This window comes from Nanorana parkeri, unplaced genomic scaffold, assembly GCF_000935625.1.
Source record: "Nanorana parkeri isolate BGI_ZX_2015 unplaced genomic scaffold, ASM93562v1 scaffold1297, whole genome shotgun sequence".
In the NCBI taxonomy this organism is placed as follows: domain Eukaryota; kingdom Metazoa; phylum Chordata; class Amphibia; order Anura; family Dicroglossidae; genus Nanorana; species Nanorana parkeri.
Window position 1 is genome coordinate 39670 of NW_017307565.1, and position 19759 is coordinate 59428.

General features: G+C 44.3%; 2 protein-coding genes across 2 annotated transcripts in view; both read left to right on the plus strand.

Moving 5' to 3' along the window:
- Window positions 1–508, plus strand: part of LOC108797563 (G protein-activated inward rectifier potassium channel 4-like) — a 19692-nt gene extending 19184 nt beyond the window's left edge. The window contains exon 3 of the mRNA XM_018569181.1: window positions 150–508. Coding sequence (XP_018424683.1) covers window positions 150–508 — 359 coding nt within the window. The remainder of the gene's footprint in view (window positions 1–149) is intronic.
- Window positions 509–6787: 6279 nt separating this feature from the next.
- The window catches only part of ZW10 (zw10 kinetochore protein), a 40673-nt gene continuing 27701 nt past the window's right edge, over window positions 6788–19759 (plus strand). The window contains exons 1-5 of the mRNA XM_018569183.1: window positions 6788–7011; window positions 14820–14954; window positions 16382–16483; window positions 17788–17865; window positions 19249–19408. Of these exons, the coding sequence (XP_018424685.1) occupies window positions 6907–7011; window positions 14820–14954; window positions 16382–16483; window positions 17788–17865; window positions 19249–19408 (580 nt within the window). The 5' untranslated portion in view covers window positions 6788–6906. The remainder of the gene's footprint in view (window positions 7012–14819; window positions 14955–16381; window positions 16484–17787; window positions 17866–19248; window positions 19409–19759) is intronic.

A 19759-nucleotide genomic window follows, 5' to 3' on the forward strand; every position in this document is an offset into this window, starting at 1 on the left:
TTTATTTCTTTCACATAAAGTGCACTTACACTATAAAACAGATATGTGGGTATGATAAAGCAACTTTTGTATACCTAAAAAAAAATCTTTTCACTATTTGGCTATTAGTGCCCCTTAAACTAATGTATCCTTATTCTCATTTAATACAGGAATGACGTGTCAAGCCAAGACTTCCTATACAGAAGATGAAATATTGTGGGGTCACCGCTTTGAGCCTTGCATGACTCTGGAGAAAGGAGCATTCCGCGTTGACTACTCTCATTTTGAAAAGACATTTGATGTCCAGACACCCTGGGGAAGTGCAAAGGATATGCATGACCTCAAAGAGAGTGAGCAGAATGACAGGTCGACTCTCAGCCTCTATTGGGACAATAATATGTTTCAGACAGGTCCTGGGTACCCCAATACAGAAACAGAGAATGCTTCTCAGGATAACCATGACACGGTGGACATTCCCTGCTTTCCAGAAAACACTCGAGATGGTCAAAGCAATGACCTTGATGTTTGATAGAATACTCTTTGTCTTTAGTTGCCAATGTTTAATGATTTACAGCAGGGAGAAAGGAAATACTAAACGACTGAACATGCTTCCATCCTTATAACGATCATTTTGTACAAGTCAAATGTAATTCACAGCAGGACAAACTTTATAATTGCAATTGCATTCAAGTGTCTTTTACTGCATAATTGGCATGCAAACACTTTATATTAAAATGAAAAACCTTTTAATTCCTATAGTTCCACCTAATTTATGTTAGAATTTGCATCCAAATCTACTTTATCTCCCTCACTATCAAGTTATTTAATCATGCCTTTTCACATTACTTCTGTCATTTTTGTCTCCGACACTGTGTGTTTTTTGCATTGCAATAAACTTTATTTATATGTGGCAATAAATCAACTTATAGGGGCAATGAAGAGAATCATTCACTATGTCCCTGGATGTCATGCTGATCTAATGACTTTGGTACATTTAAGTGACTGACTAACAACAAGTACGCAGATTAGGAATTCTGACTTTCTTGGTTTGCAGAAAGTATGAAATCAGGAGACAGACATGTGACTTTCATTTTCAGAAGGTCAGCAATAAGCAGGCTCCGTATTTCTTTCAATACAGGTTTACATTAAGGCCTCATTCACACTGCTAAGAGCCGGCCTGTACAGATCTGTGCGGCGTGCATGGCCGTATCGGGCCGCTCCCGGGAAGGACAAGTGCTGTGTGTGATTGTACGCAGCAGCCTGTTCTTCTCTATGGGAGTACGCGGCCGTATGCCCACCCGAGTTGCATATCCGTGCCGGTGTCCGCACTCGGACGCTGACAGGATGGATCCTCATTCTGTTGATGGGTGAGTACATTTTTGGTTGGTAGTGGTTTTTATCAGGAGCAAGGCTGCCATCGCCCATAATCTAACAATAATGTTCACCTGGAATTAAGGATCACCATGTTTTAGTTAGAAAAAGAGTTATTTGCCATTTGGTGGAAAACATTGCTGTATTTTTGATATTCTACAATGTTAATATTTTTCAGTACTGTCCAGTTTCCTTGGAGGGCGTGTCTTGTATTTCGTGGGCGGGACCCTAGTTTTAAATGGTAAAGTCAGAGGTATGCATGCTACATCATGATACAGTGTTTACTATGTTCAAATCCTTAGTGTCCCTAAAGCTAGCCATACACCAGTAGAATGTCTAAAAAAATGTTTTTGGAATGATCCTTTGATTTCAACAATTTCAACCTTAGAGACTAAATATATTGAAGAAACAGGATGGAAATGATGACATTCTAACAATGAATGTGGTTTTTGTTTGAGAAACTCCTTCATTCCAAAATCAAATGTTAAAACTGAACGAAATCTTGAGCAACATTCGTCAAGTCTCTGATGGGATTATCGAATGTTCTGGTGAGATTTTCATATGTAATTATGTTCCAAAATCTACCAGTGTATGGCTTTATACAGAATAAATTCAGGAGTTCTGATGCGTACCGTGAATGGCTGCAAATCTCCAGCAATCAAGGAACTGTGTGTAAATTTAAGGGCACAAACTGGAAAACTGAACACTGTTTAAATATTGAAAATAAAATATTATATATTAATCCTGACAATAATGTATTTTATCTAAAGCATTCTAGAACAAAGTACTACCCTGCGTTATCCTTGATATGTTAATGCAAAAAAAAAAAAAAGTCTGGTAGAAATGGCAACATTCGTACGTGAAAATAAGGATCAGGGTTGTGTTTTGTTGTATTACTTGTACATAAAGTGCAGTTCTATCCAAAACTAAATAGGACACAGAGAAGGGATAGAACCCCTGGCATGTTTGAATTGCTGTTTGTGTTACAGTTGGGACATTTTCACTCACTTCCTATCCTGAAGGAAATAAGAAATAGAAGAAAACCTCAAACAGAAACATGGCATAAAAATGGGGTCTGACTATAGTAGGCTTCATTGACACAGGAGCGGCTGTCCGTGCGCACTCGGCTGTACGAATACGCGCAGAGCTGCTCTAAGGGCAGGTTCACATCTTTTTCTGGACCAGATCTGGTCTGGAAAATAGTGCGAACCTGCCCGCAGTCTCCAAAACAGTGCAAGCGCGATAATACGGCTGATTAACTACATTTGCGGCTATATAATAGCCGCAAACGAGCGGAATCCATGCAGTTGTTTCACATATAGTGTTTACGTCCTGTGCGGTCATCCACACGGACAACCAAGCGGGAAACACAAACGCTATATGTGAATGGAGCCTTAAGCGAACGAGGGCCATCGATGGCCAGAGGTCTCCCAAGAAAAGGAGTTGAGGAAATATCATCCTATCCTCTCTCCTGTAAGGACCAACTTCTTTATATGTTGTAACTCAGCCAAAAAGCATTGGCGGGACACATTTGGTCCATTAGTTCTTTATTTTTAGAGGCTCCGGCATGACACCTGGCTAGAAAGCATGTGCATGCACACCTACAGGTAGAACAAGGAGATGCCGAAACTGCCAAAAGTTACCAGGAATGCAACATCACTTTTTTCAATAATCAAACTTTATTGTACAATATGAAAAGCTTACAAAGCTTCTGATATGAAAACAAAGCTTTGAAAGAGAACATTGATAGAACAAGATGATTAAGATTGAGGATTTTTACATAGATGATAATTGCAAGGGATAATTAGGCATAACTTCCCTCTCTATAACCTACATTCAGTTTGGAGTGAAGCCCATTATATTTTGTGTCCCATGTGGTTCCCTCACAGGACTCAGGAAACTGGGGCTTTGCGCAATTGAGTGGAATTAATGATTTTAACATATTGGCTGCAGTTTGATATAAGCTTACATATATTTCTGTTCTCCGCATTCTCCTGAAGAAGTGGACCCTTAGTTCATGACCAAGCAGAGAAAACTCAGTGAAGTACCTCACGCTACGCACCACAGCCTGCATTTTATGAATGGGCTGCAAAATACGAGCTGCTGTGTGTTTAACTTTGTGGAGTATAACAGAGAGTGAATAGTGATATCTGCTCTCTGTTATAATATAGCCCCATAATGTGTAAGAGTGTTATTATGTATTAGACTTTTCATAATGAGTATTTAGTAATAGGTTTAATCACTAGTTTGAAAAGTGAAGACTCACCGTGAGCTCAGTATGGCATCACATCACCACTATCCTCCGGTGAGTCTTCACTCACTTAACCATTTTCCCATACTTACCTGTACCATCATTATCACCCTCCTCTTCCACCATCACGAACCGGGAGACCTAACAGCCATCACAACGAAACCAATTCTCAATCACCACCAGTTTGTCTCCACCCACCAAGAGCCTCGCCTGGTTGTGACGCTTCTCCCTCTATTTTTAGTTTTTTCATAGAAGTGATACCGGTGGCTCAAAACTGGCTCATCATTTCTACATGTGGGCAGAGTAGGGCGTGACTGGCAACCCTCTCCCACGACCAATGCTCACCTGTAAGTCCAAGAGCATTGCAACCTACTTTGGCATGGAGAGCAAAGAGGATCAGTGAACTATGGTCCCCCTTTTTATTCTGTTTAACCTGAACTCAGAAGTTGTTACGTACCTTATGGGAGACCGGATGTGAGAGGAGGCTTCCCTTGCACCTTGTGTCCTGTAAGACTCTGAGGATGTGAAGAGACCAGAGGGACAACAAGTGGCAGGAGTGCCAGTGGTGTTAAGCATCGTGCAAGCCGTAATCTGATGAGACGAGTCGAGGTCAAATCCAAGCGGGCAATCCAGGTACAAAAAGGGTTTTGCAAAAGAGTGGTCAAATAACAGTTCCGAGGTCAAGGCAGGCAGAAATCAAGGTTAGTCAAGGAAGTCCGGGTCACAAGAATCAAGCAGGGCTTCACGAATCACAGGAACAAGGAATAGCTGACGATAATCCAGCAACATGGTGGTGCGGTTGCTGAGCTTATATAGGGCAAATGATGTCACTTCCTATGCGCCGCTATGGTGCGTTTCCGTGCTGGTAATCTACCGCTTATGCGCATGCGCGGGATGGCGCGTTCATGGATAGTGCGGGAACGCGCAGCTTGCGAACGCTGATATTTTTTTCTCTGTACTCACCGATATCGAATACCGATACCGGAAGTCCCATTCAGGAAGCCAGGCGGTGTGTAATGACTCGCCAGCTAGCTTCCTAGCCGGGAAGCGTGTAAAGACTCTGACCAATCAGGAAGCCAGGCGCAGCGTAATGACGTGTTGCCTGGCTTCCTGATTGGTCGAGAAGCTGGCCAATCAGGAAGCCGGGCAACACATCATTACACGGTGCCCGGCAAGCCGGCTCCATGCTCCCTCGTCACTAGTGACGAGGGAGCATGGAGCCGGCTTGCCGGGCAGCGTGTAATGACTCACTGCCCGACTTCCTGATACCAAAAGCGTAAGCATCGGGCCAAGCATTGGAGCATTTGGGCGAGTACAAGTACTCGCCCAAATACTCGGCACCGATACTAGTATCGGTATCAGTGCACCCCTACTCCCATGTATATGAGTACTCCCATGAGTCCGCACATCTGCAAGACAGTGAAAATCCGAGAAGCAGACAAGTATAAAAGGTCTTCTTTTTCAGAGTTATTTTTAATCTTCACATTAGTAACAGGTTCTTGTTAGTCCAGATATGAAGACAAGAAATAAAGTTTAGTGCAATATAGACAACTTTAGCAGTCGAAGCCCAACTTCTGACTATTTGTTTTCAGAAAATGTCCCCTTTGGGAGTTTTTTTTTAAATAAAAACAGAGCTCAGGTTGGAATACTCACCTCCACTCTGGCGCTATCCCCTGCAGTACCTTCTCTCTGCCACAAGATGTCCTCAGTCCTCCTGGTTGAATGACATCAGGCATGTGAGTATAGGACATTATGACCCCATTACCACAGCCCCCCCACATTCATTGTATAATGATGTAGACGTCATCACATCAGCACCACTCTCTGTATCCTCCAGGAATGCAGGGATAAGATCCAAGGAGGAAGTCTGTGCGTCATGTGACCAGCCTTAAAGGGATACTGGAGCTAAAACATTTTAGATAGAATAAAGGGGGATTAGACCATCTGTCAGGTTTTTATAGCTGTCTGTGTCCCCATTAGGGGGATTCGCCCTCTCTATCTGTCTTAGTGACCGTTATCACTTAGAATAAAAGAAAATCACGAATTTTGGGTTGTCACCAGAACAGGAATAAATGGGAAATCTTCCAATAAGTTTTGGAGACCCTGCTGACCACCAGGGTTTTCCCTGTCTTTATAGGGATTTCCTCTCACTTCCTGTTGCGGCTATGGCACAGGAAGTGAAGGGAAATCTCCCTAATGGGACACAGATAATTCAAATAAAAGATGACAGGGACTATATCCCTCCCTTACTTTTAAGTTTTGGCTATAATTCTGCTTTAACACTTTGGAAAAATGAAAGCATTGAAGCTAAACAAAATATACAGCTGGTGGAACCTAAGGGGGGTTGACTGAGGAGGGGGAGGGGAAACCCCAAGCCAGGCTTTAGAGCTAATTTAAACTGAACACTAAGCTAAATACATTCCAGGAGTATCAAAACACAAAGCATGCAAAGTCTTACAGTTTTTCTTTACAATGCAGCCTTGATCTAAGTAGAAAAGCCTGAGCCTGTCAACAGCCTTGTTCTCTGTGGGGAAGCAGTGGTCTCTCTGCAGAGGCACAACATACTCACGAGTGAATTTCACCTACAGCCCTACAAACAGAAAAATGCATGCTCACCTCTGACTGGAGAGCTCTGACTTAGCAGGGGGTGTATCAGACCTCTGCAGAGAGACCACTGCTTTTACACAGAGAGCAATGATGCCACTCTACAGCTTGCTGGCACAGGGCAGGCTTTCCTACCGGGACTGAGGCCACTTTCTAAAGAAAACCAACTTTTAAGACTTTGCACTCTTGATTTTGATGCATTGGAAGCATCTTCAGAAGAAGGTCAGTACTGGCATCTCTCCTATTGCCATAGGTTTCCTATCAGCTACAGTACTAGATAAGACACCATCACTTCTGTCACCTCACCACCAGAGGGCAGTACATGTACACATTTCATCAGCTGAGCGGCTGTGTACAGAACAGAGAGTTCTACACACTGGGCATCACACTCCGTCCCTGTCCTTCAGACTCCGCCCCCATCCTCACCGTGCTTGCGTCACACCAACAGCCACGCAGAGGCCTCCGTCTCCCACCATCCTTTTCGAATCCTGACGTAGGCTCCTTACGGCTCAGCTGTCACTGAGTGTGCGCGGTGCATGCTGGATGTGGTAGTTTCAGCGTTGAGCTGTGTCGGTAAGCAGGCCGCATACCCAGGCGGGCAAGACTACGTTCCCGGCATGCCCCGCGCTATAGGCTGATTCTAAGTTTGAAAGCGGCCCCGTCAGCGCCGGGCACGGAGGGAGGGATTGCTGGCGGTCGGGATGTCGTCGTTTGTGACCGAGGTGCTGGCCAGTTCTGGCCGTCTGGAGAAAGAGGACCTAGGCACCAAGATAAATCGCCTGTCCCGGAGGGTGGAGGAGGTGAAGGTAGGTGGACTCCGTGTCTGGTCATAAAGAGGACCTGTCAGAGGGTCATATATCATTGCTGTATGGTGACAGGAATAAAAACACGAAGGACGCTGAGCACTGTGCACTGGTGGTTGTGTCATGGACAATGTTTGCATGTTTTACATATGTCATGACTCGCTCGCTCTCTTCCCCTCCCTCTCCTGATTGTAAATTCTCCTTTATGGTGACCACATACACGTTGATATGATCAATCAATTCATCTATCAATCAGTGGGACTAAACTGATCAACTCTGAGAAGATCTTCACTGGTCTGTGCAAAATTGTCACAACCCAACTCTAATGGCGGAACGAACGGGGGAGGAGGCGGGTACAGCTGGCTCTGCCTCTAGATAGGCAGAACCCAGCTGTCACTCACGCAGCCGGGATGATCCAGACATAATTGTCGGGATCCGCTTCAGCTGCGGCGCCTCAGTGCGGCGTCTCACTACTGAGCTTAGGGTGACGGGAGGACGCTAGTTTGTGTCCTCCCGTTACCCTTTGGAGAACTATGGGGAAAAGCCCTAACGCCATAGTTCTCCTTTTAACACCAGTCCCCCGCACATCACTACCGGTCACCACACACCGCTTACAATCTGACCATACAATCTATTGTACAAGCAATCTTACATGTGCTGAATCTGTAATATAAAGACTGACCTGATCTGTGTGATTTTATAGTCAGACGGTAAAGCTAGGACAGGCTGACCCCTGCCCTAGCTTTACATAGACTAGGGCAGGGGTGAGCCAACTCCATCCCTCGAGCTGTTGTGGAACTACAAATCCCATGAGACATTGCAAGATCTTTCATAAAGGTTTTTGAACCGCAAGGGTTCATAAAAGTTTTGCCCGGAGTTCTCCTTAAGACCCCGTTCACACCGGGGCAGGTTCGGCCGACATGAACGATCCCATACATTGCTATGGGGACCATTCATGCGACCGGGCGGCTCAGTGCAATCCGAACCGCCCGAACTTGCCGCGCTGATCAGTCCGGTTACCATACAGCTTTCTATGGAACTGCGCTCATCAGGGCGTTTTTAATCGTGTTTCAGCGCTGAAACACATTTAATACTCCCAAAACCTCTCTTGCGAGATCAGCGCAGTAACCGTGCTGATCCGCAACCACCCTGATCCGGAACCACCCTGGTGTGAATGGGCTCTTAGACTGGAGGGTAACGTTCCTCCCTAATCTCGGAGATGTCTGCAGTTTACAACATGGATGACAAAATAGTTTCCGTTGTTTATTTATTGAACGAGACTGTTTTGGTAAACAGAGATATTTAATAACCACAATTCTAAATCTATATCATTGGTGTTCAGGTACACAGGCTGTTTTCATTAGGCATCTAAAACAAACACACAGCCCGATATTTATTTAGAAGTTTAAAGTCACTTTTTTTTTTTACGTACATCTACTGCGAGCAAGCAGTAGATATATACAAAAACATTTAAAAAATCAAAAGGTTACCAAAAAGTAAATAATTTACCCGTGTCTCCGCCGCTCGCTCCCAACTGTAAAATTCAGCTTCTCGAGCGGCCGTGCAGGAAGGTGAGAGCGGGAGCATGCGCAGTGGTGGTCTTCGGAGAGGAGAAGAGGGGAGACAGTGGAGGTGATGCAGGCAGCCGGGAGCGTACACATTGGACAGACACCGCGGGACCCGAGGAGTCCACTGGATCAGAGACTGCTACCAGCGCTGGAGGGACTCCTGAAAACTACTGTAAGGAAGAAGATGATCATGAAGAGTCATCATTTAAAGGTGGATAAAGAAGTTGCACTTCAACCAAGTTTATATATTTAGCCAAATGGCTTTATTTTATCAAATATTCCAGCAAATAGATTTTTGATAGCATGAAAAAAAAATGTGAACACGGCACTAACAAACAAAAACTCCTAGTTCTGAAGGAGGCGTGGGGAAACGCGTAAACGGGTGTTTGGAACAACCCGACACCATGATCCACAAAATAATTGATTCAACATACTGAATATGGCGCTGTGAAATTCATTGCACGTCGCCGATTATCAGATATTTCCTTGGCAAAGAGCAGAGGATTATCGGCTTAAAGATCATCCTTGTGAATATTCCCATACGTCTAGAGTGAGGCTTCAAATTGGATAAAAGACCACCACTGAGCTTGTTTGGACACTGATACGGCCTGTAACTGGAAAAAGCATCCATACAGTGGCAGTGTATCGATGATGGGTAGTCAATCCAAAGAATCATCTGGCAGAATTGACATGGTGCGTCCGTCACAACAAGGAAAACAGTAAGGGCCTGCTCACACCAGATGCAGTGCGATCCGGCCCCACTCTGGCCAGAACGCACTGCCTCGCATTGTGGCCTGCAGGAGGGTGTGTGGCGGGCCATTGCAGTGAATGGCAGCGTAGCCACACCCTCCGGCCGCAATGTGATCGGCCTCACGGGATCGCAAGGCACATTACGGCTCCGGTGCGATCAAAATGCTGCAAGCTCTATTTTGATCGCACTGGAATGGACCGCAGGCACAATGTGCCTTGCAAACCCGTGCGGCCGATCGCATTGCGGCCGGAGGGCGTGGCTACGGTGCCATTCACTTCAATTGTCCTCCACTCCCCCTCCTGCCCCACAAAAAAGTGAGCTGGCCGCAATGCGAGGCAGTGCGTTTGGGCCGGAACGCACTTCATCTGGTTTGAACGGGCCCTTAGGTTATACTTGCTCCTCCGCTCTCTGGTTTATGCATTGTGCACTTTATGATATATGGGAGATTCAATCACATCATGCTTGTTTTTGTTTTTTCATCTGTTACACAGCCACATATATGCTTGCTCCGTCTGATACTGGATGTTCCTCTGACATGAAACATTGTTGCAGTTCATGAATATATAACTTTCAAATGTGGCTGTTTATACCACCTTATCTGGGATAGAGTTCCACAATACAGCATTGTTTCACTGATATATACTGTATAATGAGAGCATATCAGAGTCAATTCCGCCTACTCAAATCCCAAGGGTGCTTTATAACCTGAATTGTTCAGCAACTTCTGTTATAAAGTTCACCCATCTGTGATGATATAACGGAATTGATATACAAATAGGTGGATCTTTTCAATCATTAGCAGTCATGGCCATCGGCAGGTTACATTAAGAATGGAGGTTATGGAAGCGGGCTTGTTCCTATGATTTTAATGTGTGTTTTGATTGACAACGTTGCCAATTTTTATTACAGGTTTTTGTTAGTGCCGTGTTCACATTTTTTTTTTTCATGCTATTAAAAATCTTTTTGCTAGAATATTTAATAAAGTAAGCCATTTGGCTAAATTTATATAAACTTGGTTGAGAGGTGGTAAGATGTATGCTTATAAGTTATCAACCACATCAATAGATACACTATGTTGCCAAAAATATTGGGACACCCCTCCAAATCATTGGATTCAGGTGCTTCCGTGAAATTTCCTTGCTACTAAATATTCCACGTTCAACTGTTAGTGCTATTATAACAAAGTGGAAGCAATTGGGAACAGGAGCAACTCAGCCACGAAGTGGTAGGCCACGTAAAATGACAGAGCGGGGTCAGCGCATGCTGAAGCGCAGAAGTCGCCAACTGTCTGCAGAGTCAATAGCTACAGAACTCCAAACTTTGTGTGACCTTCAGATTGGCACAACAACAGTGCGTAGAGAGCTTCATGGAATGGGTTTCCATGGCCAAGCAGCTGCATCCAAGCCTTACATCACCAAGTGCAATGCAAAGCGTCGGATGCAGTGGTGTAAAGCACACCACCACTGGACTCTAGAGAGTGACGAATCACGCTGCTCTGTCTGGCAATCCGATGGACGTGTCTGGGTTTGGCGGTTACGAGGGGAACAGTACTCGTCTGACTGCATTGTGCCAAGTGTAAAGTTTGGTGGAGGGGCATTATGTTGTGGGGTTGTTTTTCAGGGGTTGGGCTTGGCCCCTTAGTTCCAGTGAAGGGAACTCTTTAAGTGACATTAAAGGCAAAAATGTTTTTCCCTCCCCCGATTGTTAATGTCAGCACTTACCTTTAATGATGTTTCTTAATCCGATCTTCTTTCCTGTCCTTTTCATCTGTCTCTCCAGCGATGTGGCGAGTCTCCGATCCAGCACTGACTCCTCTGAGCCTGCTGGCACTTCCTGCCCCATGGTGTCTGCCTGCGGGTGCACGTGTCCTTATACTTACTTTGTGTCTCTCCTTGCGTCCCGGCCAAAAATGTGATCTGCGGCCGCTGAGAATTTTCACAGTTTCGGACGGGAGCACGTGGGGAAGACACGGGTAAGTATTAACCCTTTTCAAAGCATTTTTTTAAACACTTTTTGGATATATTTACTGCTTGCACAGTAGAGATCTTCGGCCGGGAGACGAGGAGAGACATAGGGTAAGTCAATGCACGCAGCCCGGCAGCGGGCACCCGCACACACACTATGGGACACAGAAGACGAGGCAGTCAGCTCTGAATCAGAGACCTGTCTCAAAGTATCGCCTTAACCGTCCCCTCCGCTCCTCCTAAGACCTCCTGCTTTCCTGCTCCCTCGTCAACTTCTCCCATGCTCTCCTCCAGGACTTTTTTTAGAGTCTCTCCCATTCTTTGGAACTCCTTACCCCAACCTGTCTGTCTTTCTCCCACTCTGCCTTTTTGGCGATCGCTAAAGACTCATCTCTATAGGGAAGCCAATCCCACCTCAAACTAACCACTGAACTCTTTCTCAAACAATTCATCCCCACACAGCTACCTCCTCATGTATCACGTGTCCCTCCCTCTTAGATTGTAAGCCCTCATGGGCAGGGCCCTCCTTACCATCTTGTCTTGAATTGTATTGTGATTGTAATGTCTTCCTTATATTATAAAGCGCTGCACAAACCTGTTGGCGCTATATAAATCCTGTATAATAATTGCTATGGCCCCTGTTAACACCTGAACGTTGTGTCACACAAAGTATCCCACTGAAGTTTATGGGGCCAAAAAGCGCTATAATCTGCCAAAAAGTATCTCAGTACGTTTTCCAGCGACGGGCGACTTTTAGTTTGCTGTTTTTCAGACAAGGAACTCCATTCATTTCTATGGCCCCTGTTCACACGGAAGCAGAAAAACGCCTTTTACCGGAAAAATGACACAAGCTGCTTTTTGGCAGATTACAGCACTTTTTGGCACCATAGGCTTCAATGGGATACTAAGTGCGACAAAACCCACAACAACATGCTCAGGTGTGAAGAGGGGCTATAGAAATGAATAGGAGGCCTTGTCATAAGCATTGTGCTGCTCTCAGCTTTGAGCGTCGACACACGTGTGACTGAGCACCCCTCTGCACATAACAGTTTGGCTGGATTTGTGCTTTACATTTACATGCTAACTACATTTTTTGGCGGGATTCTTTGGGAATTTCACCATTGTGCTGAATGAGCTTTCTTCTTGAACTACTAGTTTTCATCGGCTCAAAATACTTCCTCATCCAGTTCTCTGTTTAGTGGAGCTAATTATTGATCTTTACCCAATTATTGCCCCTGACGCCCAGATCTTTTATATCTGCTTCTAAAATTGCATAGGATAGATGGCAAGTATAGAACCACCCTCCTAACTGCGTATTAGGACAACGCAAGGTTGGTTATGTTGTGAAGTATTGTTATGACATGGGATCCTGGAGATGGCATTTATAGAAGTGCAGCTAATGCCACGTTACTAAATGTGTCTGTGTTCAGTCATAGACAAACACATGTGACCTGTTACACTGAGGATAAGACCAGTGCATCCAGGCTTGCTAGAACCTGTCAGTGATCACACAATACCGAAAGCTCATCTTCATCTGAAACAGAACAATATGCTGCATATTCTTACTAACTACTCAGTTATTTGTTACATAGACTTTAGCATTTTCATGGCATTTGATGAGAGGTCGGGAAGCTTCCCATATGCTGACAAATTGCTCAGAAAGCAGCAAATATTACGATGGATCACTTTCTAAATGCCCGATAACTGCTTGCTAACCTCTTGCAATTATTTTGCTTGGGTCACTTGGTTTGAGCAGAAGTGTTTCAGTGACTGAGGCACAAGTATTCTCCCAGCGGCCGCCTGCGAATGAGACGTGCATTGTTGCATTTGTTTTCCATTCTATATTATGAAGTGAACATGTGAGGGGACTTTGAGCTTTCTTTTCCCCACGGTGGTTTAGTAATTGTCTCTGGGTGAAATTTTTCCCCAGTCTTGTTCGAGAATTGCATGTTGAATCAGGGAAGTCACTTGGAAAGCAACTGATGGTGGAATAAGATCTCCTCTATGGTGGAAGAAACGTTCCAGGCCCACCATGTGAAAGCACAAAGGTGTTTCTGCACACTGGGGGAGCACAGTAGTCATGTTGGTGTTTAGAGAGAAGAGAGAGGTAATGTTCCTATGGCTTCTATGGCGTTGTGCCAAGCAAAGGAAAGTGCATTATGAGGTTTTGGGAGTCTGCTCCCATGGTGAAGAAATGTCATGTTGCCTGCTGAGAGAAGGGCCAGCAAGTAATAGTTGCACTCTAATTTAGGGTACCTTTACTTCAAGGGCTGCTTCACGCCTAGGCGATTTATTGCGCAAAACACAGATCCGCATCCATCAATGGAGGCAATTCACACCTTTTGCGTTGCGCGGCCGAAATTGCCTGTCACACCAAAAGGGGCAGGAGCTATTTCCGGTGGTTATCATGCGGTTTTGGTCCCATAGGCATCTTTATGCATTGAAAATCATGCGATTTTTCAAAGCAAAATTGCGCAAAAAAACCTGCACGAAAACAGTTCAATCTCCTAGGCGTGATCCGGGCCTAAAGAACATGAAGCTTAACAGCTAGAGCAAGTGACACTATCCTAGGTCTAGATGAGTGCATGCTGTGGTGGGCACACTGACTCGACTGGGACAACAGAATCTTTTCCTGCACCTCTGTTGCCATGACAAACAAAACTAAAATTTTGAATTATGGCCTAATAGCTTGTTTCCACCAGCCCACGTGTCTACCGCAATGTCCCTTGCCTGTAACACAATGGATTACATACATAAACTACTGCCATTGACTTGAATGGCAGTACCATTCAAGTCAATGGCACTGCAGGCACGCCCCCCGCCTGCAGTATGATAAGCCGCACAGTAATGCGTGGTAATAAAATGCCCTGCATTCCAGTGCGCTACGATCACCAACAATAGTGCATGCACCATTTTTGGCGATTGCATTGCAGCGGAACGCAGGGCATTTTATTACCACGTGTTCCTGTGTGTCTAAGCGCACTGTGGGGGGGGCGGCATGTCTGGAATGCCACTGACTTAAATGTACCGCCCTCTCCTGCACTTGTCATCGAGAACATTGGCGTATTACTTAGAGTTCATTATTTAGAAGTATTCATGTTTTAATCTCATTTTACCTGCGCAGCTACTTTTTCTCTTCTCAGTGGCACTCGGTGCTGCCACATCATAAAAGTGCCGTTGTATTTCCAATTCTAATCGCCTGCTGGAAAACGTCTGAAAGACTTGCAGCGCTGGATGTTAACAAGCAGTGATAGCCCTGTCAGTTGGATTGAGGTAAGTGTGCCCCTGGGGATGGTAGGTAAGGGGATCTAGAAGGATGATGAATGGAAGTAAAGCACGCCACTGTTTTCTCAAACGCAGGCTAGAAAAGTGCCTTTTCTAAAGTGTCTATTTATAAAAAACTGTCTATAGTACCTTCATGTATTGAGGCTTTATGTGGAGGTGAATACTGGGGGTTGTTGTCTTCTAAATGTTTGGCCTGGCTCCTGACCTGCTTGGTAACAAATACTTGTATTGACATTTCTGCAGGGTGAAGTATGTGACATGATCAATAAGAAATATGACGAGTTCCTTCCCAGCATGCAAAGTGCTGAAGATCTGGTGACACAAGTAAACAACCTGAACAAAGATGTAGACCTTCTGAAGTTACGGATAGAGAATGAGGTGAGTAATACTGTAGGAGCTCTGGGGTGCAGGGAAAGCCACCGCAGACATCACTATGTACTCTGTTTCCTAAAATCAATCGCAGAAAGATTTCCTGTAAAATCAAAATGTTTTTATCTTCCCCACCAAAGCGATGTAATTGTCTGGAAGAATAGGAAAAATATTTCATATTAAAACAAAACCATACTTCTGAATGTGTTAAGGGATGTGTCTGACATCTGTCTGCCTGCTTGGCCTTGAAGCAACACTTAGGGCTTGCTCCCACCAAAAGTATGTGCGTTCCAGAGCAGTAGCTGCTGGAACTCACCGCGATCGCCAAATAACTCCCTGCCCCCCCCCCCCGCGTTTTGGGGCGTGGCGGTGCATTGAATTCAATGGCACCGCTTCCACGCGTGCCCCCCCCCCGCCCGCAGTTTGATCGAATGCATTGCAAAACTTTGCCAGCGTTGCGTTCCACTGCAAACGCAAAAAATAGAACAAGCCCTATTTTTGGGGTTTGCAGTGGAAAGCAACGCTGGCACGCGTTTGATCACACTGCAGGGGGGGGGGCGTGGAAGCGGTGCCATTGAATTCAATGCACTGCCACGCCCCCCCCACCCCAAAACGAGGGGAGAAGTTTCTTAGCGATCGCAGTGCGTTCCAGCAACTACCGCTCTGCAACGCACCAGCTTTCAGTGTGAACAAGGCCTTACTTTTGTCAATGTTTAAATAAGCAGCTTACGTATTTAAACTAGCCTGATTATAAACAACCTATTGGTTACATTATCCATGAACAAATTGTAAGCATCTGCGCTCTAAGATGCAGATTTTCCTCCATTGGGTGACACCATCTTGCCCCTTGAATGGTACAGGAAAGGAAAAGCCCAGCTGTGAGTGAGTGCTTGCCTGTAGACTCGCGCACCTTTAATCATATAGCAGGATGCTCAGTTCAGTGCTGAGAGAGAGATCGAGATAAGGATTTAGCTGCAATAAGAAAACAACTTCTAGGAGTTAGAGCTGAATTAACCTAAAATATAAAGACTGCTAGAAAGTGACGTTTTTTTGGCACAGACATGTAAAGTCTTTTCTGCCAAAAAAATCATCTGCTTCTCTCCTTAAGCAGTTTTTTTTTTTCTTATGTACACTGTACGGTTCAGGCCATGTGCAGTGTTTTACCATGGGTCTTTCCCAGCATCTGTAATATGGCGGTAATGGAGCTGAGTGTTGGGGACGACTTAACTCCAAACAAGGAACAGAGAATGATTGGGGAACGGGAAGATACTGCATAGGAGATGACAAAGGCAGAGGACAGAGCAGCAACTAGAGCCTGGGCCTGTCCTTGCTGGGGGAGGGTACAGTGTGTGGGCTAAGTGTGACATAATGTGCATGAACATTTTATCTGTGCAGATGGATCTATTACTCATATACTGCTTTTTCTTATAATTTAGGTGCAAAATGACCTTAAAGTTGCCATCAGCGAGTTCACAGAGCTGAAGCAACAGCTGGAAAAAAACACACTTATCCTCGCAGTTCTGCAACAGCTACAAGAGGTATCAATACGCAGAACCGATGTAATGCATGACATTGGAATTCGTTTAAAAAAAATATATTATAATTTTTTTTTTTCTGTATAGAGAGCTCATGCTGTCATGGCAGGTTCATTTAACAGCTTGCATGTATTACTACCTGTCATGTTAAACACTTAATTATTACAGCACTCATTGCAGCATCTTGAAAGACCGGATGTTTCATTTTAACACACCCCTCATTATAAACTTCACCCCTCTCTGCTTCCAAGTAGGAAAGAGAAAGCTGACACTGAGACAATAAGAGACAAAACCTGACGAGAACAAATTAATTATGGACATATGTGGTCATCTGGGTTTCTGAATGTCCACTGTTTAATTGTTGTATTAGTCTAGCCTTACCTCCTCAGGGATAGCTGTGTCCTGTTATTAAGTTGTATTCTTTCCCTCTCAGGGCAGACGAATAATAACATTGTAGGGTTGTATTTGCAGAAGAGTATTTTACTGAATACAAACTGCATGATTAAAGCAAAAGTTAATTTTAGCTGCTTTAAAGGATGCCCAAAGCGTGGAAGTTTGAATAAGTCTTTAGGTCAACCAGTAGTATTTGGCTTCCAAGTAACGTTACATATGCGCAGATAGAGTAATTGTCATGACAGCCCATATCAGCTACTTGAGAGGCCATCCACAAAGCATGAACTTTTATGACACAAGTAAAGGTTTGGGAAACTGAACTATTCAGATAAAACCTAACTATACTGAAAACATCTGACAATCCTAATACGTATCCAAACCCAAAAACAAAAATCGAATATATTGCAGGTTACTAGTCTTTAGATGTGATGGCTGCATTAGTTTTCACATTTTAGGCTAAGAACATTTCAGCAAGTACATACATAACCTGTTGACTGTACTGGAAATGCAGCGTCCTTTGTCACTTTCTGTAAGCAGGAAAGAAATTCAAAAAGCACCTGAACTTTATTGTGTAAACTACATTAATCCGCCATGTAATGGAGATGAACGAGGGCAGATATGTTTGAAATCCAGTCTGTTACATCCATGGCTGCCCCCATACATACATACACACAATGGAGAAATCAGTGTAGACAGGAAATTAGTTATTTACAGGATTACCAGGTGCAAATAAAGGGAAACAAGCCCAAAAGGAATCTAATGCAGCTAGCACATCTAAGGACTGGTAAGCTGCAATTATAGTATGTTGTTTTTTTTATTTAAAGCTCTTGTACTGTCTTAAGAAAAGGTATGGGCACAGGTGCACTTTAAAGCACTTGTCATGTCTAGCTCATTTTGTGCTTGTTTTGTTTCAGTTTAATAGTACTATGGAGAAGTACAACTTGACTTTGTCTGAGAGGAACTACATTAGTGCAGCTGAGCATCTGGAACAGGTATTGGGCTTCAAGTTCCTTGCTACACATCCATTCCAAACAACAAAAAGAATAATTGAACTGCTAGTATTATCCTCAAATCAACCTTGGTAAAGTCTCATAAGTTTACATACTTTCGTTTTACTAAAGCTGAGCTACAAGTTAAGCTAATATTATCTAAATACACAAGGCTCATGTACAATTAGTTGAATCCTGGAGTGTTCTGTGTATTTCTTACAGATCTGTGCAGTAATCCAGTGTGACACTTTACCTCTGTGCTGAAGCTTCCTGTAAAAAACTCTGGTCACTGCTGCTCCCTATCATGCAGGGTGACTGGTCTTGTATCTGCCCCCTCCTGTAATTTTCTGTAGTGAGTGGGGCCTGCTGGGTTCCTGCTACAGCTCTGCTCCCTGCACAGGTTAAATGTAGCACAGTGGTCATTGCAAAGTGATGATGTCACTGCTAATTTTAAAGTTATAAACTTGGTTTGCGATAGGGATGCGCCGATACCTAATAATTGGGCGAGTATTCGTACCTGCCCAAATGCTCCGATACTTACCTCCGATACCAGAACTTCCGGTCAGAGGGAGATTTCCCTCTGAGTGGCAGTCCTGAGGGAGCATGCCTAGCGACAAGTGAGGCTGGCTTCCTAGCCAATCAGGAAACCGGGCTGTGGGTCTTGAGGTGCTGTCCCAATTTGGTCAGGAAGCCAGGCTGCCTAGCAACAATTGAAGACGCTTCCTGGTCAATCAGGAAGCCAGGGGGCACATTATGACTCGCCTCCCGGCTCCCTGATTGGTTAGGAAGCCATGCTGCCTCGCAACAAGTGAAGCTAGCTTTCCAGGTAGCCTTAGCAATTGAAGCAGGTGTATTTTCCACCAGGCAATCAGGAAGCCGGGTGGCGCGTCATGATCCGCCTCCCGACTTCCTGATAATCGGGGCACACAGCACGGTCTCGGCGAGTACCAAAAAAAAAATATCACCACTCGATACTGAAAAACCGGTATCGGTGCATCCCTAGTTTGCGCACATAGAGTAGGTTCATATCCTTTGTGGCTTTTGAGGAATATACTTTATATAAATCAAAAGTTTTGATCACATAGTTAAACTTTTAAGTACTTTTGTGGGCAGATTCAACTGGAGTCTTCCAAAGTGCTGATTTTTTTATTTTTTATTTTTATTTTTTTAATGTCACGCTTGTATAAAGGAAGTGGACATTTCTTTTATTATGGGCAGTTCCTCATCTAACTGTAAAAGGTCCTCGGCCTTGCACACTAGAGCATGAGAGGGAAGTTGCAAAGGACACTGGCATAAAAAGAGGCCGCTGTCCAGCGCTTGGTTTAATTTTTTGCACATTGGAATTGACCAGTGTCCTATAGTGATCAACATTGCTGTTCTCTCTAGGCACAGAGTTGTCTGAAGATACTGAAGTCTCGGAAGGGCTTTGAGTTACAGGTGTTGAAAGCTCTGGGAATAGAACTGACAGTACAGAAGCAGAATATATTGTACCACCTTGGAGAGGAATGGCAGAAACTGGCAGTGTGGAAACTTCCGCCATCCAAAGGTAACAGCGTGCGGGGTGCATATAGCACAATGCTTATAAATGTAGGTAGAGATGAGTGTAGTGGTCAGCAATATGCAGGCTGGCTCTTGACTTTAGTTTTGTCAGTTACAGATAAAAGGACATTAATATTTTATTACTTTTGACATCCTTGAATTTCTATATATAAATGAACTAAAGCTGAATTCCAGCTATAAAGATTTATGTATACTGGTCCATCATGGTGCAATGGAAGTATACATAATTTCTCCTTGGCAGGGCCTTATGGGGTCCTATAAAACACTGTAGTAGCCACAGCTACTACAGTCCTTCACAGCCATCCTTTGGGTACTGTATGCTTCTGTGCTGTGACAT